Source organism: Malaclemys terrapin, chromosome 11, assembly GCF_027887155.1.
Source record: "Malaclemys terrapin pileata isolate rMalTer1 chromosome 11, rMalTer1.hap1, whole genome shotgun sequence".
Classification (NCBI taxonomy): domain Eukaryota; kingdom Metazoa; phylum Chordata; order Testudines; family Emydidae; genus Malaclemys; species Malaclemys terrapin.
In genome coordinates, this window is record NC_071515.1 from 11,550,079 (window position 1) to 11,575,048 (window position 24,970).

General features: G+C 50.9%; 1 protein-coding gene across 2 annotated transcripts in view; it reads right to left on the reverse strand.

The window, feature by feature from the left end:
- LOC128845532 (zinc finger protein 135-like) overlaps positions 1-22,353 on the reverse strand; it is a 49,159-nt gene extending 26,806 nt beyond the window's left edge. For both annotated transcript variants that reach the window (XM_054044327.1, XM_054044326.1), the window contains exons 1-3: positions 22,116-22,353; positions 16,282-16,364; positions 13,218-13,344 (exon numbers count right to left, since the gene is read on the reverse strand). In XM_054044327.1, coding sequence (XP_053900302.1) covers positions 13,218-13,344; positions 16,282-16,305 — 151 coding nt within the window. In that variant the 5' untranslated portion in view covers positions 16,306-16,364; positions 22,116-22,353. The remainder of the gene's footprint in view (positions 1-13,217; positions 13,345-16,281; positions 16,365-22,115) is intronic.
- Between the last annotated feature and the right edge of the window lie 2,617 nt (positions 22,354-24,970).

The window sequence follows — 24,970 nt, forward strand, 5'->3', positions numbered from 1 at the left end:
TAAGTAGGGGCATTGCCAGCAGATCGAGGAACGTGATCGTTCCCCTTTATTCGACATTGGTGAGGCCTCATCTGGAATACTGTGTCCAGTTTTGGGCCCCATACTACAAGAAGGATGTGGAAAAATTGGAAAGAGTCCAGCGGAGGGCAACAAAAATTATTAGGGGTCTGGAGCACATGACTTATGAGGAGAGGCTGAGGGAACTGGGATTGTTTAGTCTCCAGAAGAGAAGAATGAGGGTGGATTTGATAGCAGCCTTCAACTACCTGAAGGGGGGTTCCAAAGTGGATGGAGCTCGGCTGTTCTCAGTGGTGGCAGATGACAGAACAAGGAGCAATGGTCTCAAGTTGCAGTGGGGGAGGTCCAGGTTGGATATCAGGAAAAACTATTTCACTAGGAGGGTGGTGAAACACTGGAATGTGTTACCTAGGGAGGTGGTGGAGTCTCCTTCCTTGGAGGTTTTTAAGGCCCGGCTTGACAAAGCCCTGGCTGGGATGATTTAGCTGGGAATTGGTCCTGCTTTGAGCAGGGGGTTGGACTAGATGACCTCTTGAGGTCCCTTCCAACTCTGATATTCTATGATTCTATTCTATGTCCCAGTATTTTATTCTTGCAATCTGGTCACCCTACACACTCCATATATGGGCAGTCTTTCTTTATACGTCCCTGCCACCCACACTTGTAACACACCATCACCCGAGACGCCACTAGCTTTCCCCTGGCCTCCGCCCTCTTCTTCTCAGCGCCATTTGCCAATGTAGATTCTCTGATCTTCCTCCCTGGATCCAGACCCTTAAACTGCCGACCCCTTCTGGGAATGTCTGCCTCTGCAAACTCCTCTGTTAGTTAACTGCTGCATCTAGGGTGACAATTTGATGCCCCCTGACCCATACCAGGGTCCTGTCTGGGAGACTCTGAAGGAATGGTTCAAGAATGACAGTGTCCATAATGTTGGCCACATGTTGTGTGTCTGGCCTTAGCCAACGAGTGGCCCAGTCTGTCAGTTTGGGGCCATAATCCTCCCATCGATCCTGCGGCTCAAAATTTTTGCCAGTACTTTTCTGCCAAGAGGCCCACCCAATCTAAGACAGCTGCCTGAACCACTTCATAGTCCCTTTCCCGCTCATCACTGAGCGTCAGGTAGGGCAGCTGAGCTTCCCCTGTTCAATAGGATGCTAGCCGTAGGGCCCAGATTCCCTTATCCTGTCCTGCCCCCATAGCCACTGTCCCAGAAGCACCAGCACAGTAACATCACCTTCCTGAGCAGTGTTGAGCCATGGTCGATATACGGTCTAGTGGTTCCACGCTCTCGATGGGGGGAGGGAGGCCACTCTGCCTCACTACAGGCAGACTGCAAGTCACACTTAGTAGTGGAAACTCCAGCCCCCTGTGCAGGGCAGAGCCACAAACACTCTATGTCCCAGCACCTTCTGGCTGGGGCCAACAGTAAGTAACAGTCTAAGGGATCTCTGGCTCCCTGGGCAGGACAGAGCACAATCAGTCTATCAGCTCTGGGCCCTTTAGGCAGGGGCAGAGCAGACACAGCAGACAAAGCAGTCTGGGGTCTGGCATCCTGGTTGAGGTGCATGGAGATGAATGCAGGCCTCTGTCTCCTCAGGGTACTTGGCCGCTGGCAGTCCTCACAGCTCCTCAGAGCATTCATCTGATGGTGGTCCTGGCAGCTCCTCAGGGCACTCGTCTGTGTCCTCTGGCCGCAGCTCCACTCAGAGCCTAGTTCAAGATCCTGTTGAGAGCCCAGCTCCCTGAAATGATTGGTTAGTCTGCTCTCTCCCGTGCGCCAGCCCCAAATGAGCGTCAGGGCTCTCCTTTTATACTTCCTGTCCCACTCCAGGACTCCCAGTGAGGGATTTAGCTCCAACCACCAGGGGAAGTGTAGAGGTCCCTCGTTCTCCTGCTCAGAGGGAGGCCACTACACACCACACTACACCTCTCCTCAAGTCCATCTCCGTGAAACCTGAGAGGACAAAGTCTCCTTCCCCCGATCAGGAGATGAAATCAGTGTTGGTATGGTCCTTACCAGCCCAATGGTGCACTGTGAAAGCATAGGGATGCAAGGTGAGGTACCAGCGCATCAGTCGGGGGTTTGTTTCCTTGACGTTTTCAGGTACTTCAGGGGAGCATGGTCGGTCACAAGTATGAAGGGGGCTCTTAGGAGGTAGTACCTTAAGGCATCCATGTCCCACTTGACCAAGTAGTTCCTCTCTCAGATAAACAGCTTGCAGCTGATATACAGAATGGGATGTGCCTCCCCTTCCTGTGAGAGGACAGCTCCCAGTCCTACCTCTGAGGCATCTGTCTGCAAAATAAACTCCTGTGTGAGGTTGGGGCTGACTAACACTGGCTCCTGGCATAGGTGCTCTTTGAGGGTTTTGAAGGCCTGGTCACACTCTTCTGTCCAGGGCACACGTCAGGGGCTATCCTTTCTCAGGAGCTCTATTAGTGGGGTGGCAACTGAGGCGAAATTGGGGATGAACCAGGGGTAATAGCCCACCAGCCCTCTTTGTTGTGGTCAGTAGGCCTGTAAAGCCTGGACCTTCCCCACCAACGGGTGTACCTGGCCTCACCCCAGGGCATACCCCAGATAGGTAGTCTCCTGCCAGACTATTTTGCATTTTCGAGGATTTGTGGTCAGCCCAGCGGCATGTAAGGCCCTAAGGATGGCGGCGACCTGGTTAAGGTAGTCCTCCAGGTGGCTAGTATATAATCACCACATCATCCAGATAGGCATTAGCATATATGCAACCCATATCCCTTACTGAGATTCAAGATGCTGATGTACTGGACCTCCCTGAGTCGATCCAAAAGCTCATTGATTCATGGCATCAGGTAAGAATCGAATTGAAAGATGGTGTTAACTGTCCCATCTGGTTTCAGGACCAACACGATGGGGCTGCGCCACTCACTTTGTGATCTCTCAATTATACATAGTACCATCATGGTCTCGACCTCCTTCTCGGCTATCCTGCAGGTCTGTCGTGGCAATGGCTAGTGGTTTCTTGGACGACTTCCCCTGGGTTCATCAATATTGCATGCTGGGTGAGGCTGGGCTGTAAAGGTTTTGGGGAATGCCTTATACAAGCACCTAGCCTGCCTCTGCTGCTCTTCAGTCAGAGTATTGCCCAGCTGGGGCCCTGCGGAGTCAGTTAGGCTGGGGAGCTGGGGTCCTAAGTCTGGTTCCAGGGGCAATTAACAGCTCCTCTCGCTTTTTCTTTCAGTCAGAAGGGTTGAGATAGTTCATAAGTGACTGGCCCTACCTGGTGAATAACCTCCTAGGGCCCTTACCATCATGCTTAGAGTTTCAACTCTTTGGAGTATAATAAGAGGAGGACACTTTCACCAGGCTCAAAGGTTCTTCCGCGGGCCACCCTGTTGTAAGTACGTTCCTGAGCTGCTTGGGCGTTCTGGAGGTTTTCCTTCGCTAGATCCACCACGTGGGCCAACCCTCTAGAGTTTCAGGACATACTGCAGGAGACCTTGCGACGGCAATGACGTCCATTCCCAGTTTTCTTGCATGAGGTCTAATAGCCCCCAGGGTTGCTGGCCATACAATAGTTCAAACGCGGAAAACTTAGTGGATGCCTGGGGAACTTCTCTAATGCTTAGCAACAGGTGTGGGATAAGCTGGTCCCAGTGGCAAAGATCTTCTGGTGGAAACTTCTTAGCATCTCTTTAAGGGTTCAGTGAAAGCGTTCTACCAACCTGGCAGTCTGTGGGTGGTACATGGACGTTTGTAACTTTTTTTATTCCTAACAGGTCACAGACCTGTCGGAACAGCTTTGAGGTGAAATTGGTGCCTTGGTCTCTTAGGACTTCCCGGGGGAGACCTACCTGGAAAAATATCCTCAGGAACATTGCAGCCAGCGTTTTTGCCATGATGTTTCGAAGGGAGATCACCTCTGGGAAACAGGTGGCATCGTCGAGCACAACCAGGATATGTTGAAAACCTGCAGTGCTTTTTGGGAGAGGCCCTATAAGGATCTATGCAATCCTCTCAAAAGGAGTGTCAATCACTGGCAGGGGGCAAGGGGAGCCTTCGGTACCCCCATGGGGCTGTGAGTTGACACTCCGGACAGAAGTCACAAAAATCCTTTACCTCCCAGTGCACTCCTGGCCAGAAAAACTGCATTAGGATCCGGGCTACGGTCTTCTCATGCCCCAGATGCCCCACAGCGGGAATGACATGGGCCAGCTGCAGGACGGCCCGTCGATGGCATTGGGGAAATGTTGGGTCTGACCCCAGTTGGGTCCAGATGTCCTGGGTCTGGGAATCACAATCAATCTGACAGAGGTGGTCACCGGTCAACTCGAAGTGGGGGTATTGCGTCGCTCGGTGGGGGTCTGTAATTGTTCCATTAACAGAAGCCAACTGCTCATAGGCCTGTCCCAGGGTGGGGTCCTCCCGTTGGTCACAGCTAAAGTCTGTGCCTAAACTGGGGGGGCTCACCCTCAGCGAGCAGCTTAGACTCGTCCCCATCATCGGGGTGGGGGGGTCCCAGTCAGCCTCAGAGTTTTCTGGGATGCCTGGGTTGGGGTCTCTGGGTGTTCCATCTGCCCCTTCGAGAAGTTTTCCTTCGAGCACCACCCTGGGTTGTTGGGACTCAAGGCTCACAGTGCATAGGATCTCCATAAAGCCAGTCCAGTCTCGACCTAAAATGACTGGGTAGACCAGCCGTTAGGCCAGGCCCAGTGTCATAACCCTCATCTCTCCTCTCACAGTCAAGGTGGCTCAAGCTCGAGGATAAGATTTCATGTGCCCATGGATGCACTGCAACCTAATGACGCCCAGCTGCGGCTCTGGGGGTTTCATGAGGTCCTGATGTACCAGAGTCTGTCCACAACCGGAGTCGATGAGGGTGGAGACCCAAATTCCATCTACGTCTATCAGGGTTGTCACCTGGCCCGGTGGTTTCCCAGATTCCCCGGTCCAGACTTGGTTGAAACTGAGGAAGGCCTCTGGGTCATCCTTGGGACCTGCCTTTCTCAGGTACACAGGCCCCACGGGGTCAGGTGGAGTCCCTGCCTTCACAGGATTGGAACTGCTAGGTGTTGCAAGCACTGCCATTGTTGTTGGGCCTCCAGCTCTCGGATCAGTTGCTGTTGCTAGCGTCCAAGCTATTGTAGGAGTTGCTGCTGCTGCTGGAGCTGTGCCATATGCTGCTGCTGTCATCTCTCGGAAAGCCACTGGATGAGTTTCTCAACCTCCATCCTTCCTAGTTGGGGAGGTTCACTGTTATCATCCAGCAAAGGGGGAATTTGATTTGCTGTTGCGCTAGGCTAGTCCCCTTGTTTCAGGGGTGGGGCGTTGCCCACATTCTCCATCAAGAGGGGAGGGAGGCCACTCTGCCCCACTACAGGCAGACTGCAAATCACAGTTTGTAGGGGAAACTCCAGCCCTCTGGGAGGGACAGAGCAACAAACAGTCTATAGCCCAGCACCTTCTGGCTGGGGCACAGGAGACAAAGCAGTCTTGAGTCTGGCATCCTGGCTGAGGTACACAGCAGACAAACGCAGGCCTCTTGGACCTCAGGTGGGGAGGCTGCCACCCCAGGGGTGGAGTGGCAGGAACTAGGGTGATGCGGACCCACCTGATTCCACCACGTCCCAGCCCAGGGCCTTAACAGAGGCAGAGTGTTCCGCTAGTGGGTCAGCGGTGTGAAGAAAAACTTGAGAGGCCTAAAACTTTGGTCAAGAGAGCTGTATACATGGTAGAGGGGCGAAAGAGTGTGGAAAAATACAAAGTGAAGCAACTGCAAATAACCAGTTTTGTAAAATGTAGCTGTAACAGCAAAATGTTAGGAAAGCCGTTAACCACAAAGGAACAACCTGTTAATCAACAGGAAAGCTTGTGCTTCTGTATTCCTAATAAGGGGTTGTTTTTCTGTTTCGGAGAAAATTACTAATGAAGAAGTGTGCTTGACTAATTGTGGTTTTAAGCTATATAAGCTTTTGTGTTTCTTTATTTGGGAGACTAGCTAGGCTTGGCTGTGTCTCCCTGCATGCTTGTAATAAAGGAGCCTCAGGCTGTTCTGATCCAAACACAACACATGGTAATTTTTCCACAACAGCGGGGAATCCCACCGCAACATGCTGACTCACACTCCGGCAGCAGAACTGGACCACAGTCTGCAGTAGGAAGTAATGCAGAGGAACCAATCTGGCTGTCGGGCTCTGTAGTTCAAAGGCCCTCTATCTCCTTGGGGTACTCAGCCGCCGGCAATCCTCACAGCTCCTCAGGGCATTCGTCTGATGGTGGTCCTGGCACCTCACAGCTCCTCAGGGCACTCATCTGTCTCCTCTAAACACAGGTCGCAGCTCCACTCGGGGCCTAGTTCAGGATCCTGTTGAGAGCCCAGCTCCCTGGAATGATTGGTTAGTCTGCTCCCTCCTGTGCGTCAATTCCAAATGAGCACTGAGGCTCTCCTTTTATACTTTCTGACCCACCCCAGGACTCGGCAAGGGGGGCAGGACCAATTTAGCTCCGCCCACCAGGGGGAGTGTTGTGGTCCCTCACTCTCCTGCTCAGAGGGAGGCCACTCCTCCTCACTACCATGGGTCAATACAGCATGATTGTAGACACTACATTACTTATGTCAACCATAACAGTCCTCCAGCTACTGTCCCACAATGCCCAACACTGACTGCTCTGGTCACAGTTTGTGGACACCACTGCCCAGGGGTCACATAGACCAGAAGCCCCCACACACAAACACACACCTTTAAAATCCCCGTACATTTTTGAAATGACTTTTCCTGGTTGTCCAGCTTGATGAGCACACCTAGCAGCTCTTCACTGGTGTGTGCAACTGCTCAGTTGCCCGTGCCAGCGACATGCTGCAGACATGCTCCTGCCTGAAGTATACAGGAAACATTGGATCTCCTGGGCCTATTCGGAGAAGCGGCTGTGCAAGCACAGCTCTAAACCAGCCATAGAAACATCAACATCTACAAGCAGATTGTTGGGGGGGATGCAGGAGAAGGGCTACAACTGGAACAGGCAGCAGTGTTGCGTGAAAGCCAAGTAACTGTGGCGGGCACACCAGAAGGGCAGGGAGGCCAACAATCGACTGGATGCTGAGCCGCAGATCTGATGCAAAGAGCTGCATGCCATACTTGTCAGAGACCCCACACACCACTGTGGATACTGCCGATGACCCTGCAACACTGATGACCCCGAGTCACAGGCCCCTGCCATGAACAGCAAGGAGGAGGCAGATAAGGAAGAGGAATATGAGGGACAGGCTACCAGGGGATCCAGCTGTGCTGTGAGCCAGGACCTGTTTTTGACGTGACCACAGTCCAGCCAGTCACTGCAGTCGAACACTGGTGAGCCTGATGCAGAGGAAGGAATGTCAGGTAAGTATTTAAATTTATTTCCCCCATTACAGTGATGATTCCCCCAACTTAACAGGACATAGCTACCTATTAGGGGTTCCCCTTCCACACCAGCAGAACATCTGACCAACATAAGGAGGGGAAAAAAAGACTATGCAGGAGAACATGTTCTGCAAGATCCTGCAAGCCAGGGCTGCATCAGACCTTGAGCTGAGGGCCGGGATGGTGAATACTGCAGACAGTCTGGAATAGGAAAGATCGTAGAGGAGACATGCCCAAGAGTCCCAGCTGGAAAAGGAGTGGGAGATGCACCAGGCATAATGGAGCTTCTCCGTCAGCAAATGTGGATGCTGCAGACTCCTGTGGACCTCCAAGCTCAACAGGCCCAGAACTGACGGCCATTGCTGTGGATGGAGAACTGCAGCATAGCACCTCCCTATCTCCCCACCCTCAGCATTCCACGTGGCCTCTGGGCCAGCCCACACACCCCTACCACGCCACAGCTGGGGAATCAGCTTCACGTACATCATCCGTGCCTCTCACAGGTCAGCCTATGCGTAACTGCAATGGACATCACTGATCCTTTTCCTTGTTTGTTAAGGTTCCAAAAATGTTTAAGTTGAAAATGCATTTCCTATTATGTTCTGCAGATTGTTTGTTAGGTGCTGTTTTCCTAACTGAATAAAACTTGGCAGGGAAAGTGATGGTCTTGTACACTCACAATCCATAGGATCAGTGGCAAACACTGTAGTCGTCAAAAATGTACAGCAAGCACCCCAAGGTTATTCGCTGCACTGGCAGTGATATATGCACAGATGTGCAGCAAGCACCACACAGTTCCTGACAGACCCCCAAATGACAGTGCCGGGCTGAGCACAGGGCACCACAGCACATTCCTGTGGCTCACCATGGAAGTGCTCTTTCAAAGCCTCCCTAGGCCATAGCTCCTCACTGAGCTCGTCTGATAGCCCTTGTGTCTGGCTGTTCCAACTCAGCAGACCTCCGTCCTCTACCCCTGCAGCAAGTTCTCCCCTTTGCTTCACAGATATCACGCAGGATACAACAGGCAGCTACAACCATTAGGACATTTTTCACACTGAGATCCAATCTGGTGAGTAAACAAGGCCAGGGCCCTTTCAATCTACCAAAAGCACATTCACCTGTCATTCTGCCCTGCTGTGCCTGTAGCTGAATCTCTCCTTGGTGCTCTCGAGGTGACCAGTGTATGGCTTCATGAGCCAGGGGAGGAAGGAGTAGGCAGGACCCCCAGGATCACTATCAACATTACATAAAAACGCTCATACTGGTCAGACCATAGGTCCATCTAGCTCAATATGCAACCCCTCAGTCACTGGAAGGTGGTTGGTGCCCCATGAAGTCCGAAGGGCAGCCAGATAAATTGATACAGCCCAGTTGGGGTGACAAAAGCGGTCTTCTCCTTGGAGCTCAGGTCCAGGGGGATTTGCCAATATCCCTTAGTGAGATCCATGGATTTATATAGAGGCAATATAGGGCTGGGGCAAGCTCAGCACACAGACCCCAGAACATGGCCTGGTGAAACATGCCTGCATTACAAAGTGATTCTACCAGTCAGTACTTGTTTCTCAGGCCCAGAAGCAGTGGTCCATTGTCTGCAGGAGCTCCGTGAATGAAACCGACAATCGTGAATTGGTTTGAGCTGTGTCTCACAGCAATCTGTCCTCCAAGAAATCATCATGTCCCCACGCTGGTTCTTGCAGCTCTGCAAATACTGGAGGATCGTGTGTCCTGTGTTTGCAAGGCTCATGAAAATCAAGCAGAGCTGTACAGGCTCCATGGTTCTGTGAGAGATGGCCGAGCAATACAAGTCCAGCGCAAGGTCACAGAAAATTGAAAATACGTGTGAAAATTATGGGATGGAGAACATTGCATTATAGGAAGTTGACCCCTGGCTCCCAGTCACCCCGTGCAACTCTGTTCTGCCCCACAATGCATTGCCAAAACTACCCAAAAGACAGTGAGCTGAATGGTGGCGGGTTGCTTGCTAGGATACCTACCCATGGTGCATCGCACTGTGAATCAACACAAGCAGTTCTGGTAAGTATACGCAAGGGGACAAAAGGAGCCAAGTGTGCACATGCACAAAGATGTACTAAATGCGGCGGCTGTATGCCGACCCAACTTGTGTTGACACCATTTCATAGCACAGACATGGCCACAATATTATCCAGCTTTACTACACCTTCTCAAAGGAGTAGGGAGGGGAAAAGTGTCTCCTTCCAGACAACTCTCTTTTGTCAGGCCCTACTAGCCTTTTCTCTCTCTCTCTCTGCTGCTTCTCCCCCCTTGCACTTCCTCCCTATACTCTTTTATCCAATCTCGTTACTGGGCTAATTAGCTTGTTAGCTTCCCTGTCCAGTCTGATCTGGTAATCAGGAGTTCCCCTCTCAATCAGGCCCTGCCCAGGGCCTAATGGGTTAAACAATGACTAGAGTGCGGGTTCTGTTGCTGATTCCCAGCACTCTGTCACAAACTCCAAGGAAAGGCTGAACAGTGAACCACCCCAATTATGAAAAGAGACAAAAGCCTGGGACTCTGTAAGAGAAGAACGGCCACAAGGTGTTATCCATTACAGAGGCCACATTGCCAGTGTGAGTGTCTCATGAAAAGCGGATCCCAGCTCTCTGGACCGGACAAGTGCGGTAAGGCCTGACCAGTGGGAGAGGAATACATTATTAGACTGGAACGGAACTGGGTAATAAGTGTAGGGTCTAGACTGAGTTTTATATTTTTCTTTTATCCAGAACCTTGTGTTTCCAATCCCCTTACTTGCCTTTAGTTTGGATCTTTGCCTTAAGATGAGTTAAATACACTTCTAGTTGGTTTATTATAACCACAACCAAGTGCCTGACACTGAAGAGTGGGATGAGCTGAGGGGAGGCTGCTCTTCCTGGTTTTTCCTCTGCTCCTCCTCATGTTTCCCTTTTTTCTCTCTTTGCCTTTTGCGGTCTGCTAGTCTCTGTTCCTCCATCTGAAGCTCCTTTGCTTTCCGCTCCAACTCCCACTGCTTCAGCTCTAGCAAAGGGGGAACCGGATCATCAAGATGCCCCCCCCCCCCCCCCCCCCTCCGCTGCTGCTGCAGATGTCTCTGTGGCCCTGGGACTCTTTCGAAATCCCGCCTGGGTTTAGACCTTGATTCGATCATCCTTCTCCAGCCATGCAATCGGCTGAGCCTTGTGTAACTTCTCGATACTTAACCCTCTCCCACCGCACAGCTCTGTGATGCTCTTCTTAAGGAGGTGGATATCCTCCATTTTCTTCCTCTTTCCTTTGACTAGTCTTGTTTTCATTGCTACAAGTCACTTATTGCAAAATCCTCCTGTTGCATTCAGAATCCCACCAGCTGCCACCAACTGTCATGGATCCTCCAGGTCTGTCCTATACCTCAGCTTTTAAACAGTCTCTTAGACGAACCCCTTCAGTGTGCCAAATCCCCAAGGGCCCTACTCTTCCCTCAGGGTAGGCCATGGAACTTCAATGCCTCCGAGAGTGAGCCTCTGGGCTCCAGCTCTCCTGCCTCACACAGTGAGCTGTGCCCAGCAAGTCCAGCTGAGATAGACTCCTGGTCAGAGACTGTTACACTCTTCAGGGATTAAAGCACCCAGCAAGTATCTGCAGTGATACCCTGCAGCCTTTTCAAAAACAATAGGGTTTATTAGGCTATGTCTATACGTGCAGGGCTATAGCTGATGAAGACGCTCTATGCCGAGGGGAGAAAGCTCTCCCGTCGGCATAAAAAAACTACTTCCACAAGCAGCAATACCACACAAGCGCTTATGTCATTGTAACTTACATTACTCGGGAGAAGGGGGGTTTATTCACACCCCTCAGCGACATAAATTATGCCGACATAGGCTGTAGTGTAGACATAGCCCTAGTCAACTGGAACACAGCATCAGCAAGTCCTTAGGTTAGCACAGAGAAGCAAAGATTAACACATAATCCATGCTGGGCAACGCTCTTGAGTCATGCTGCTGTACCAATCATCTAGGTGTCCTTTCCCTGTGTCTGTCCCTTTCTCTTAGGCTTCATCTACACTAGCACTTTTGTCTGTCAGGGGTGTGAAAAAAAGTACATCCTGACTGACATAAATTTCACTGACAAAAGCGTCGGTGCGGACAGTGCTATGTTGGCGTGAGAGTGTCTCATGCAGACATAGCTACCGCCGCTCGTTGCGGGTGATTTAATTATGCAAAGAGCGACTACACAGGAGTGCAGCTGCAGCAGTAGAGTTGTGCCTCTGTAAGACCCATAGTGTAGACCCAGCCTGCATTCCAAGAAAGCCCCCCGTCTCTGGAAGCCCAGTTCTTCCTGCTCCTCAAAACACACTGAGTTCACGTGGGCTCCACCCAGACAAGCTGGGAGCCTCCTGTTGATAGGTGTTAAGTGTTCAGTCCATGGGGTTTCTGTTGTCTCTGTAAGGTCTTCCACTGATATGGGTTACTCACAGTCAGTCCTTTAATGAGCCATTTGTATCACCCTGTGACAGCTCTTCACACTCAGAGCAGAGCAACACCAAATACAGAGGGCAGCTGACACATGTATTGGAACAACAGAAATATTACCAAAATTCCCACATCTGTCACACACACACACTGGTCACAGCCCTTGGGGAGAAGCAAAGCACAGGGGCTGGACTTTAGGCCAGTGAATGCAATGAAGGGTGAGGGGACTGCAAGCCTCAAACCTTGGTCAAGATGCAGAGGCGCCTATGTCCCTGCCCACAGAGAGGTGATGGCTGGAGGCCTGGTACCTGAGAGGGCATTCCTTGAGCAGACTTCAGAGGAAGTCAAGGTGTAGCTCCCCACAGACCTGTGATGTCAGACAATCAGTTTTGGGGAATTAGGGAATCCAGTGAGTAAGGTGCAGTAGAAGAGCGTATTAACCCCTCCCCCGCCCCAATGTCTGGGGCAGGCTGGGGAATTCGACACTATAATTCAGGAGGAACAGACTCTAATTCCTCTGGAAAAGGAGAATGTGAAAAAGAAGAACTGGACCACGTGGCCTCGGAAGGGACTGGCTAAAAGATCCAAAGAACCTGGAGGGAAGGCAGACCAGGGGTGCTGGAGATTGTGGGGAGGGAGGGACCAAGACCTGCTGAGCCCCCAGAACTCTCACTGCCACCACGTGACATTGTCAACAAAGGGCACATTTGTGCCAGGGCAGCAGTTGTCCTCTGGGAGGGAGGAACGCAGCAAGGACTCTGGAATGGTGGCCAGGGTAGATACGGGAGGGAAGGGTTGCGTGGGGGGCACTGAGTGGCGGATGAAGGACAAGAGTTTAATATTTGAAAAAAATAATGTAAAATTAAGCGAAACCGAACAGAACTAAAACTCGAGCGTAGGCTCTGAAGTAACAAGGCCTGGGCAGGCATCCCCCACAGTTCCAGAGCCCCAAAACCTCTTCTCCTTCCCTCTGACCCACCCTGCCCCCTTCCTGGGTGCCCTTCCTCCACACTACCCTTCTGACTGTCACGCTGTCCATGCACCACATAGCTCCCCTGTTTACTGGACTGTATCTAGAATTGTACCAGTTCACAGAGTCCCCTTCAAATGAGGAAAGGGGTGAAAGCTCTATTTATTCATTAGTTTTAATGCATCCAATAAGTATACATTAAACTAATTTTTATAAATCATATATTTTTCAAAATGGCAGACATAAAATACACACATGTCCAGAAATGACACCGGGGAAGGACATGAAGCAAAAAGTGAGGCATGGAAGCCTGCCAAAAATTACAAGCTAAGTAAAGGCCTAGAGTTATTACTACTTGGGTACTGTAGAGACCCCACAGCTTCTAATAACCAGGGAACAGAAATCCTTACCCAATGAGGCCACAGTGGCATAGTTCTCCTGCATGACCTCCCGGTAGAGGGCTCTCTGAACAGGGTCTAGCAGAGCCCATTCCCCCTCCGTGAAGTACACAGCCAGCTCCTCAAAGGTCACCGGCCCCTGAAAGAAAAAGAGTCGCCCACTCAGAACCTGCTGCCCAGTGACAACACCAGTATTCACAGGAAAGCACGGCCAGTAAAATGAATGCTCTGGGAGGGACACGGTAGCAGAGTCCCACCCTATCCGACTCAGAACAGCCAAGAGGGTGAGGGGCTGTCCCTTGCTTCCTGTGTGTGCTGGCTGTCCCTGCCAGCACACACAGGAAGCAAGGGTCTTAGAATCATAGAATATCAGGGTTGGAAGGGACCTCAGGAGGTCATCTAGTCCAACCCCCTGCTCAAAAGCAGGACCAATCCCCAACTAAATCATCCCAGCCAGGGCTTTGTCAAGCCTGAACTTAAAAACCTCTAAGATTCCACCACCTCCCTAGGTAACCCATTCCAGTGCTTCACCACCCTCCTAGTGAAAAGATTTTTTCTAATATCCAACCTAAACCTCCCCCACTACAACTTGAGACCGTTACTCCTTGTTCTGTCATCTGTTACCACTGAAAACAGTCTAGATCCATCCTCTTTGGAACCTCCTTTCAGGTAGTTGAAAGCAGATATCAAATCCCCGTCATGCTCCTCTTCTGCAGACTAAACAATCCCAGTTCCCTCAGCCTCTCCTCATAAATCATGTGCTCCAGCCCCCTAATCATTTTTGTTGCCCTCTGCTGGACTCTTTCCAATTTTTCCACATCCTTCTTGTAGTGTGGGGACCAAAACTGGACACAGTACTCCAGATGAGGCCTCACCAGTGCAGAATAGAGGAGAATGATCACGTCCCTCGATCTGCTGGCAATGCTCCTACTTATAAAGCCCAAAATGCTGTTAGCTTTCTTGGCAACAAGAGCACACTGTTGACTCATATCCAGCTTCTCGTCCACTGTAACCCCTAGGTCCTTTTCTACAGAACTGCTGCCTAGCCACTTGGTCCCTAATCTGTAGCAGTCCATGGGATTCTTCCGTCCTAAGTGCAGGACTCTGCACTTGTCCTTGTTGAACCTCATCAGATTTCTTTTGGCCCAACCCTCTAATTTGTTTAGGTCCCTCTGTATCCTATCCCTACCCTCCAGCATATCTACCATTCCTCCCAGTTTAGTGTCATCTGCAAACTTGCAATCTGCGCCATCCTCCAGATCATCAATGAAGATATTGAACAAAACCGGCCCCAGGACTGACCCTTGGGGCACTCTGCCAACTAGACATAGAGCCATTGATCACTACCTGTTGAGCCCAACAATCTAGCCACCTTATAGTCCATTCATCCAGCCCATACTTCTTTAACTTGCTGGCAAGAATTCTGTGGGAGACCGTATCAAAAGCTTTGCTAAAGTCAAGGAATAACATGTCCACTGCTTTCCCCTCATCCACAGAGCCAGTTATCTCATCATAGAAGGCAATTAGGTTAGTCAGGCATGACTTGCCCTTGGTGAATCCATGCTGACTGTTCCTGATCACTTTCCTCTCCTCTAAGTGCTTCAAAATTGATTCCTTGAGGACCTGCTCCATGATTTTTCCAGGGACTAAGGTGAGGCTGGCTGGCCTGTAGTTCCCCGGATCCTCCTTCTTCCCTTTTTTAAAGATGGGCACTACATTAGCCTTTTTCCAGTCATCCGGGACCTCCCCCGATCTCCATGAGTTTTCAAAGATAATGGCCAATGGCTTTGCAATCACATCCCCCAACTCCTTTAGCACCCTCGGATGCAGCGCATCCAGCCCCATGGACTTGTGCTCATCCAGCTTTTCTAAATAGTCCCGAACCACTTTCTTCTCCACAGAAGGCTGGTCACCTCCTCCCCATTCTGCGCTGCCCAGTGCAGTAGTCTGGGAGCTGACCTTGTTTGTGAAGACAGAGGCAAAAAAGCATTGAGTACATTAGCTTTTTCCACATTCTCTGTCACTAGGTTGCCTCCCCCATTCGGTAAGGAGCCCACACTGAATCTATTTCCCCATGTTAAACTTCTTGTCAAACTGTCTGAAATGGGCCATCTTGATTATCACTACAAAAGTTTTTTTTCCTCCTGCTGATAATTGCTCATTAATTAACCTCTTAGAGTTGGTAGGGCAACTCCCACCTTTTCATGTTCTCTGTATGTGTATATATATCTCCTTACTATATGTTCCATTCTATGCATCCGATGAAGTGGGCTGTAGCCCACAAAAGCTTATGCTCAAATAAATGTGTTAGTCTCTAAGGTGCCACAAGTACTCCTGTTCTTTTTGCGGATACAGACTAACACAGCTGCTACTTGGAAACCTATAATTAATCCCAATCAACATGGGTTTAGATCCTAGCAAACTAACTGCATGTATTTTTGGATGAGATTAGACGTTTGGCTGATTAAGATAATAACGCTGATGTAATATACGTAGACTTCTTTAAGGTATTTGACTTGGTACAGAACAATCTTTTGATTAAACAACCAGAAAAATTCAAAATTAACATTGCACACATGAAATACATTAAAATGTGGCTGATAGGTTTCAAAATGTAACTGTAAGTGAGAAACCATGGTTGAGTAGGTGTGTTTCTAGTGGGATCTCACAAGGATTGGTTCTTGACCCTGTGCTATTTATCAATGAGCTGGAAGAGAACATAAAGTCATCATTGATAAAGTTTGCAGATGCAAAGATTGGGGGAGCAGCAAATAACAAAGTGTATCGGTAGGTTCAGGCTCCAGCACCGGGAGTCTGGGAAGTTTTCCCAGGAGGGTTATTTCCTGTTCCACAAACAGGGGAAGTCCCACTCCCAACCCCCATGAGTCTGTTCCTCGAAAGCAAGCCCCAGATTCAACTAGTTCCAGCAGGATGGTCATACCGTCCCCTCCCTTTCTCTACCTTGTCTATTTCCTGCCCCACTCCTCCCACCTCCAGCAGCTCCCATCCTCCTGTGCATTTACTGCCCCTCTCCCTCCCACCAGAACCCACCACCAGCTTCCAGACAATCCCTTACCTGAGCTGGCTCCACTGACGCCATTTCCTTTCCCCTGGGAGGATGAGACGATCCGGAGCAAAATGTGGATGTTATTCTGCAGTCTGTCAGGGTGAGAAGAGCAGTTGGAGTGATTTCAGAAGGGGTTTTGTCCATTTCACATTCTCCATTCATCCCAGGCGTTCTCCCTTCAAATAGACATTCCAGGTTCTATTGCACTGAGAAACACTTAGGGTATGTCTACACCAGACCGATACAGCTTTGGATTTCCTACTTTTGAGAGGTTTGAGTGTTGCTGAACTCGATATGCTGGAAGGGCTCAGGACAGCACTGGGCAACTTGAAGAGTGGAAAGGAAGGGGGATGGAGCTGGGAGGTTCCCTGGCAGTGGGAGGGGGTAGCAGCAGGGGATGACTGGCAGTGGGGATGGGGAGAGCAGGGTTAGGTCATGGTGTGGGGGAGCAGCTGGGACTGGGTAACCTGGAGCTGGACAGTCTCCATGTGGGAGATTTGCTTCTCCCTTCCCCCCATGTGCCCCTTCAATGCCCTGTTTCCAGTAGAGAATGGCCAACCTAGGGAATGGCTCAGGACAACAATTCCTTACCAAACAAGGACAAAGCACTGCAGATACAAGGGGTAGGAAACACACGAAATCTGAGATTTTAAATTGACATTGGAGAATTAAGAGAGAAAATGGGGCAAAAGCTGAATGGAGAAACTGTCAATAATTTGAGAGAAAGGAAGGAGAAATCGACATAGATTTTATATCCATATTTGATAATTATAGAGAAATGCAACAGAATTGGAGAGAATTCTATAAATCTTTCAGAAGAAAGTGGCAAAATCTCCCCCCACCCCCACCCCTGCCAATTTCCTGACTGCTCCCAACTCACACTGTCTCTCCCTCCATCTCTGTCCTTCCCCCACCCTTCCCTACCTGGCACCTCCACACTCCAGACACACAAAGGAGAACACCACGGAGCCAGTCTCTTCCCCTCCTCAATCCCCAGTTTTGCCACTGGGCAGAATCTGGCAGGAGATCAGTGGCTTCAGTGCTGTTATGGGAGCTAATTTAGCTACAACTAATCAGGAAAGAGATCTTGAAGTCATCGTGGATAGTTCTCTGAAGATGTCCACGCAGTGTGCAGCGGCAGTCAAAAAAGCAAACAGTATGTTAGGAATCATTCAAAAAGGATTGAGAATAAGATGGAGAATACCTTATTGCCCTTATATAAATCCATGGTACGCCCACATCTTGAATACTGCATACAGATGTGGTCTCCTCATCTCAAAAAAGATATACTGGCATTAGAAAAGGTTCAGAGAAGGGCAACTAAAATGATTAGGGGTTTGGAACAGGTCCCATATGAGGAGAGATTAAAGAGACTAGGACTTTTCATCTTGGAAAAGAGGAGACTAAGGGGGGATATGATAAGGTATATCAAATCATGAGTGGTATGGAGAAAGTGAATAAGGAAAAGTTATTTACTTGTTCCCATAATATAAGAACTAGGGGCCACCAAATGAAATTAATGGGCAGCAGGTTTAAAACAAATAAAAGGAAGTTCTTCTTCACACAGCGCACAGTCAACATGTGGAACTCCTTGCCTGAGGAGGTTGTGAAGGCTAGGACTATAACAGGGTTTAAAAGAGAACTAGATAAATTCATGGAGGTTAAGTCCATTAATGGCTATTAGCCAGGATGCGTAAGGAATGGTGTCCCTAGCCTCTGTTTGTCAGAGGGTGGAGAGGGATGGCAGGAGAGAGATCACTTAATCATTACCTGTTAGGTTCACTCACTCTGGGACACCTGGCATTGGTCACTGTCAGTAGACAGGATACTGGGCAGGATGGACCTTTGGTCTGACCCAGTATGGCCATTCTTATGTTCTCTGATCCCGCCCACAGGTGCATTAACAACAAGTAGCAGATTCCCAGGGGCTGTGAGATCCGAGGCTCCTGGTGACATTTGTGCAGTCACTTTTATGACCATCCCCAGGGTCTCTCTCAGTCACCTGGAGTCTCCGGCGCAGCAGTTGGGTTGGCAGAGCCTGGGGCTGCCTTAGGGGGCTAGTTCCTGCCACTGAAGTACCTGCCTGGATTGGGCACAGAGGAGGCTTTAATGAAGGTCTCTCCATAGCACAGACCCTGCTGAGGAGCAGCAGCGGCTCAGCCTAGGCTCCCAGATCACAGGGGAGGCAACACCATCGCACCCAAGGAACTCAACCCGGATACCTTGAGTAAAGAGAGACAGAGAGAGCAGCCTCCCCTCCCTTGGCAACAGCCAGAGCCCTCTGGTGACAGCAGCTAAGGACACAACATCCCGGATCTTACAAACTCCCATGTTAATCCAGAGTCACTCCTTTTCCTTCCTTGCAGTGACTGACATTGGGGAGGGGAAGACGCCAAAATCTAGTTAAACACATCCTGGGAGGGGAGGTTCCACGCCTTCCCCCCTCCCCTGCTCCCTACATCTGGGGCAAGGACTCAGGGCAACTATCTTCCCTCCAAACCCTGAACATCCTACAGTTCTGAAAGGGATATGAAACAAAATTTGTGGTGATTTTATATTAGTATTTGATCAATGGAGAGAAAGTTATCACCACCCCCGACCGGCCATTCACACAGCCCTGGGCAATGCTGCTTTAACAGGAGACGGGAGTGGATGGAGGAGCCAATTCAATAAACTTCCATGCCCTGTCATTGGCTAATAATGGTCACCCTGGACCCACCCCAGAGGTGGCTGGTCTTAGCACTGCAGGAAGAGACCACTCATGGTGACCATTCACCACGGGCTCTGGGGACCCTTCTGGTGAAAACAGCTATTGAAATGTGAGGAGTTAGTACAGGAGGATGGAGTGTCTCAGCCGCTCTGGGCGCTGCCCAGGGGAGCAGGGCAGCGCCCAGAGCAAACAGAGCAGCCCCCTGAGGGGAATAAACCCCGTGTCTCGCACCATCAGGGGAAAGGAAATTCAGTCAGGGTCCGGCCACCTCTCCTGTTAGCAGCTGGGAGACACCATTTTCCAGATAGTGTGAGGCCCTGCCTGGGATGTGTATCTGAAATGGGGCAAGTCACTCTGATCAGCAACCAAATGGATTTTAAAGGAGACAAAGGGGGAAGCAAATGATTCTCAAATGAGAGGGGGCCAGTTGATCACTGGGGAATTTAACTTCTCTGCAACCTCCACTATGAAGAATGGCAACAGGTTCCCTTGAACAAAGGAGAAGGGGCTGCACATGAAAAACAAGGGGAACTCCTACAAGCTAGAAAGGATTTTTTAAAATTAGTAATTCATAATTATCTGGAAATGGCAAATTCTGAAATGTGATATCAGTGTTCAGTAATTAAAAAGAAAAGGGAGCAAATATGAGAAATTTGTCACATAACAGAGGAAGCAGAAAAGTTTGAGGGATTTTATATCTATAGTTGATTCAAGGTAAAGAGGTAAAATCTGAGTGGATTTCATATCAATATTTGACAATTAGGAAGAGAAAGGGGCAATCAACATTCAAGGATTTAAGAAAAGGACAACGTCTGAGGAGATTTTATGATAATATCAGATGATCAGATGGGGAAAACCTCAGGGGATAATAAATCATAGATAACGAGAGAGAAAATGGGGCAAAATGTTTGGGAATTTTCTGTCAATATTTTAGAACTGAGGAGAAAATGGGGCAAAAACTAAACATTTCCTAATATAAGTGAAAAACACCAACATCTGGGGGGACTTTATGTCGATATTGAAGAATTGGAGGGAAAAGTGGGAATGTTTAAGGGGATTTGTGATGGGATGCAGCTAGCCTTTGCAGCTCCCTACAGGAGACCCCATGATCTTACTACACCCCACCCCAGGAAGCAGTGAAGGTGGGTCCTCTGGGCCTGCCTAGTGCCTACACAGGCCTCAAAGAAGCAGCCACTCAGAGCCCAGCAGGCTCAGATAAAAGGAGCTGCAGGGGCACAGCAGATCAGTCCCTGGCTGCAGGGCTGGCTCTAACTTTTTTGCTGCCCCAAGCAGCAAAAAAAAGCGCCGCCCCCGAGCCCCCCACTGAGCACCGCGCCACCCCACCCCCCAGCGCCGCCCCGCCCCGCCGAGCGCCGCCGGAGCCCGCCCCCCCCGGCCGAGCGCCGCCGGAACACACACACACCCCCCCGCAGCGCCGCACCCCGCGTTGCCCCCCCTGAGCGCCGCGCCGCCAGAGCCCCCCCCCCGCCGAGCGCTGTCGGAACCCCCCGAGCGCCGCGCCGGCGCCACCCCCCCGCCGAGCGCCGCCAGAGCGCCCCCCCGCGGAATGCCGCGCCGCACTCCCCCCGCAGCCCCTTACCAGGTGCCACCCCAAGCATGTGCTTGGGTGCCTGGTGCCGGCCCTGCCTGACTGGGACCAGAAGAGTAAAGCAAGGGGGCTCTTCCCTGGCCTAGTGAGAAAGAACCACCTAAGGATGGCACCCCTCTGATAGGGCTGCAGATAGAAGGGCCCCGTAGGAAGAATCCCAGGGAAATAGCAGTGATGGATTGGAGTGAGCAGTACATGGCTGCTGTGTATAGGGTCCTTGGGTTGGAACCTGGGATAATGGCCAGGTCTGGGTTCCCCTGGCAACAGGTAAAATGGTGTAAGCTACCAAAAGGGGACAGGCCACCTTTGGGAGCCTAAACAAAAGGCTGAATTTGAAGGTCTCAGAGCTGGGGCTGAAGGCCCTAGCGAGGAGAAGTAGACCGCTTCTTTGTTGGACTCTAATACCCTGACAAGGGTTCATTGAGACTTTGGGACTCTGCCAGAGGCCCGACAAAGGAATTCCCACCAAGCTGGCCAGCGGCCTGCAGGGAACACTAGGAGAACAGAAGGTCTGGGATGCTGCACCCTGCTGCTCCGAGATCCTCGAGAGGTGAGTGCCCCATTAGGGGATTATACAGCAATGTACAACAAACAGCACAAAGTGATGAATCCCCCTTGCCTGACGTTCACAGGGGCAGCAGGGAGCCCTGGACAATGCTACTTTAACAGGAGCAGGGAGGGTGGAGGAGCCAGAAGGCCATGGGGGATGGGCAGTGAGGTCTGGCAATGGGACTAGCAGCAAGTGGCTGAAGGGGCCTGGGGTGGGGGAGAATGGGAAGCAGCTGGGCTGGGCAGCCTCCCCTCCCTGCCCTGCTGCTGGCTCCCACCCCAGAGGCAGCTGTGCCTCATGGCTCGCCCAAACTGCACCCACCACCCCATTCCTACTTGGCAAATGACTCGTGGCAACAATTTCCCCCCTAAACAAGGACAAATTGCTGCAGATAAAATGAGTGGGAAACCCCCCCAAATCTGAGGAGATTGTAAATTCTGCACTGGGGAGAGAATGGGGCAAAAGCTGTGGCAAAGAACAGAGGAACTCAATCGTGGGAGAGAGAAGAAGGGAAAGCGACAGAGGTTTTACATCTGTATTTGCTAATTTTGGAGCAGTGGGGCAGAGCCGGGAGGATTTTATCAGTCTGGGAGAGAGAAGAGGTAAAAACAGAGGGGATTTCATTCCCCCCTATGGGCACCTGCTATTCGCCTCTCCCTGTAATGTCCTGGCTGCACAGAGATGGGTAAATCTATCACACGTCACATGGTGTCTCTGCTCCCCACCCTCCTTTTCCCTTTGTCCCCGCCATATTGTCACCCACACACACACACACCTGACAATTCCTCCTCTCCCCCCGACCTACAGAGCAACCCCCCCTCCCCGCCCCGCCCCGCCTTGCCTTGCCTTGCCTTTTCCCAACACAGCCCCCGGCCGGCGCAGTCACAGCGCGGGAGCAGATCCTAGACTCCTGGGGACGTGGTGCAGAGTTACTTTCCTGCCCGGCCCAGCCCTGACCCCGGCCCCTCAGTTACCTGGGTCTCCGGCCCGGAGTTGATGCCGGCAGAGCCGGGCCCGGGGGCTAGTCCCAGCCCCGCAGAGGAAGCCCCCTCTGTCCGGGCGCAGAAGCAGCTGCACCGAAGGTCTCCCGGGGGCACAGCCCCGTGGGAGCAGCCGCTGCTCAGCCCTGGCTCCCAGCGGAGGGAGGTAGCAGCGCCCTGCAATGTCCCAGCCCCCGGCCCGGGACTGCCTGGGACCTGCTCGGCCCTTTGTTCTCCCCAGCGCTGCCCGCCCGCTCCCTCCTCCCAGCCCCGCCCGCTCCGCTGCTCCAGCCCCTTCCTGTGTCCCGCAGCAGCAGCCACCACCCCCCGGCTGCCTGCAGCGCTCCCCGCACCGGGGCTCTCTCTGCCCGGGACCAGCGCAGCCCGGGCTTCGCCAGCATCAGCTCCCGAGCCGGGCACGGCAGGGGGAGACCTCGGGGGCGAGGGCTGGGGCCGGGCAGGAAAGTGCTTCTGCACACGCGGTCCCCTCGTCCCAGCTCCGCTCCCCGGCCGGGGCCTGCAGGTCCTAGCGCTGCTGCAGGCGCCCGACACGCTGGGCTGGGCTGGCTCCTCCAGCTGCTCGGTCACATCTGCTGAGGCCCCTGCCCGGGGCTGGGCACGTGTCTTGCTGGCCTGGGGCCCTAGGGGGCAAACCTGGAGGGGGGATGAGCAGAGTCTGTGCAGGGGCAAACTGGATGCCCAGGACGGTCAAACAGGTGGGGCCAGGGGAAAATCAGGGGCAGGGGGTAGGAGCCAGGGTAAGAATGGGGCATAGGCACTGCCTGAGAGTGGGAGAGGGGAAAGCCCGGGGGGGGGGGGGCAAGAGAGGATAAAAGTGACCCCAAATAGGGTGAACCATCTGCATTGGCTGACCACATGGGTGGGTAGATGGTTATGTCTGGCCTGTAGTGTAGGAAACTACTCCCTGTAGGAATTTGCTACCTGTAGCAGGTACTGAGATATAAAGACAGGTTTCAGAATAGCAGCCCTGTTAGTCTGTATCCACAAAAAGAACAGGAGTACTTGTTAGAGACTAACACATTTATTTGAGCATAAGCTTTCGTGGGCTACAGCCCACTTCTTCGGATGCATAGAATGGAACATATATTAAGGAGATCTGTATGTGTGTGTGGCAGCGCTCCCCGCACTGTATATATATACAGATACAGAGAGCATAAAAAGGTGGGAATTGTCTTACCAACTCTGAGAGGCCAATTAAGTAAGAGGAAAAAAAATTTTAAAGTGATAATCAAGATAGCCCAGTACAGACAGTTTGATAAGAAGTGTGAGAATACTTACATGGGGAGATGGATTCAATGTTTGTAATGGCTCAGCCATTCCCAGTCTCTATTCAAGCCTAAGTTGATTGTATCTAGTTTACATATCAATTCGAGTTCAGCAGTTTCTCGTTGGACTCTATTTTTGAAGCTTTTCTGTTGCAAAATTGCCACTCTCAGGTCTGTTATTGAGTGACCAGACAGGTTAAAGTGTTCTACTGGTTTTTGAATGTTATGATTCCTGATGTCAGATTTGTGTCCATTTATTCTTTTGCGTAGAGACTGTCCAGTTTGGCCAATGTACATAGCAGAGGGGCATTGCTGGCACTTGATGGCATATATCACATTGGTAGATGTGCAGGTGAATGAGCCCCTGATGGCATGGCTGATGTGATTAGGTCCTATGATGATGTCACTTGAATAGATATGTGGACAGAGTTGGCATCGGGCTTTGTTGCAAGGATAGGTTCCTGGGTCAGTGTTTTTTGTTCAGTGATGTGTGGTTGCTGGTGAGTATTTGCTTCAGGTTGGGGGGTTGTCTGTAAGCGAGGACAGGTCTGTCTCCCAAGATCTGTGAGAGTGAGGGATCATCTTTCAGGATAGGTTGTAGATCTTTGATGATGCGCTGGAGAGGTTTTAGTTGAAGGCTGAAGGTGACAGCTAGTGGGGTTCTGTTATTTTCTTTGTTGGGCCTGTCTTGTAGGAGGTGACTTCTGGGTACTCATCTGGCTCTGTCAATCTGTTTTTTCACTTCAGCAGGTGGGTATTGTAGTTTTAAGAATGCTTGATAGAGATCTTGCAGGTGCTTGTCTCTGTCTGAGGGATTGGAGCAAATGCGGTTGTATCTTAGAGCTTGGCTGTAGACAATGGATCATGTGGTATGTCCTGGATGGAAGCTGGAGGCATGTAGGTAAGTATAGCGGTCAGTAAGTTTCTGATATAGGGTGGTATTTATGTGACCATCGCCTATTAGCACAGTAGTGTTCAGGAAATGGACCGCTTGTGTGGATTGATCTAGGCTGAGGTTGATGGTGGGATGGAAATTATTGAAATCATGGTGGAATTCCTCAAATGCTTCTTTTCCATGGGTCCAGATGATGAAGATGTCATCAATGTAGCGCATGTAGAGTAGGGGCGTTAGGGGACGAGAGCTAAGGAAGCGTTGTTCTAAGTCATGGATGTAATGGATTGTAGAAAACTGCTGTTGTAAAAAACTGCTATCTGATGTAACAAATGCCTACAGATAGCAGTTTGTCCCCTGCACTCTTGTGTTGTCCCCTGCACTCGTGGCAGGACTAAGTATTATCTAGATCATCCCTGACAGGTGTTTGTCCAACCTGCTCTTAAAAATCCCCAATGATGGAGATTCCACAACCTCCCTAGGCAATTTATTCCAGTGCTTAAACACCCTGACAGTTAGCAAGTTTTTCCTAATGCCCTTGCTGCAATGCTTCTTGTCCTATCCTCAGAAGTTAAGAAGAACATTTTTTCCCTCCTTATAACAACCTTTTATGTACTTGAAAACTGTTATCGTGTTTCAATCTTCCCTCACAGATCATGTTTTCTAGACCT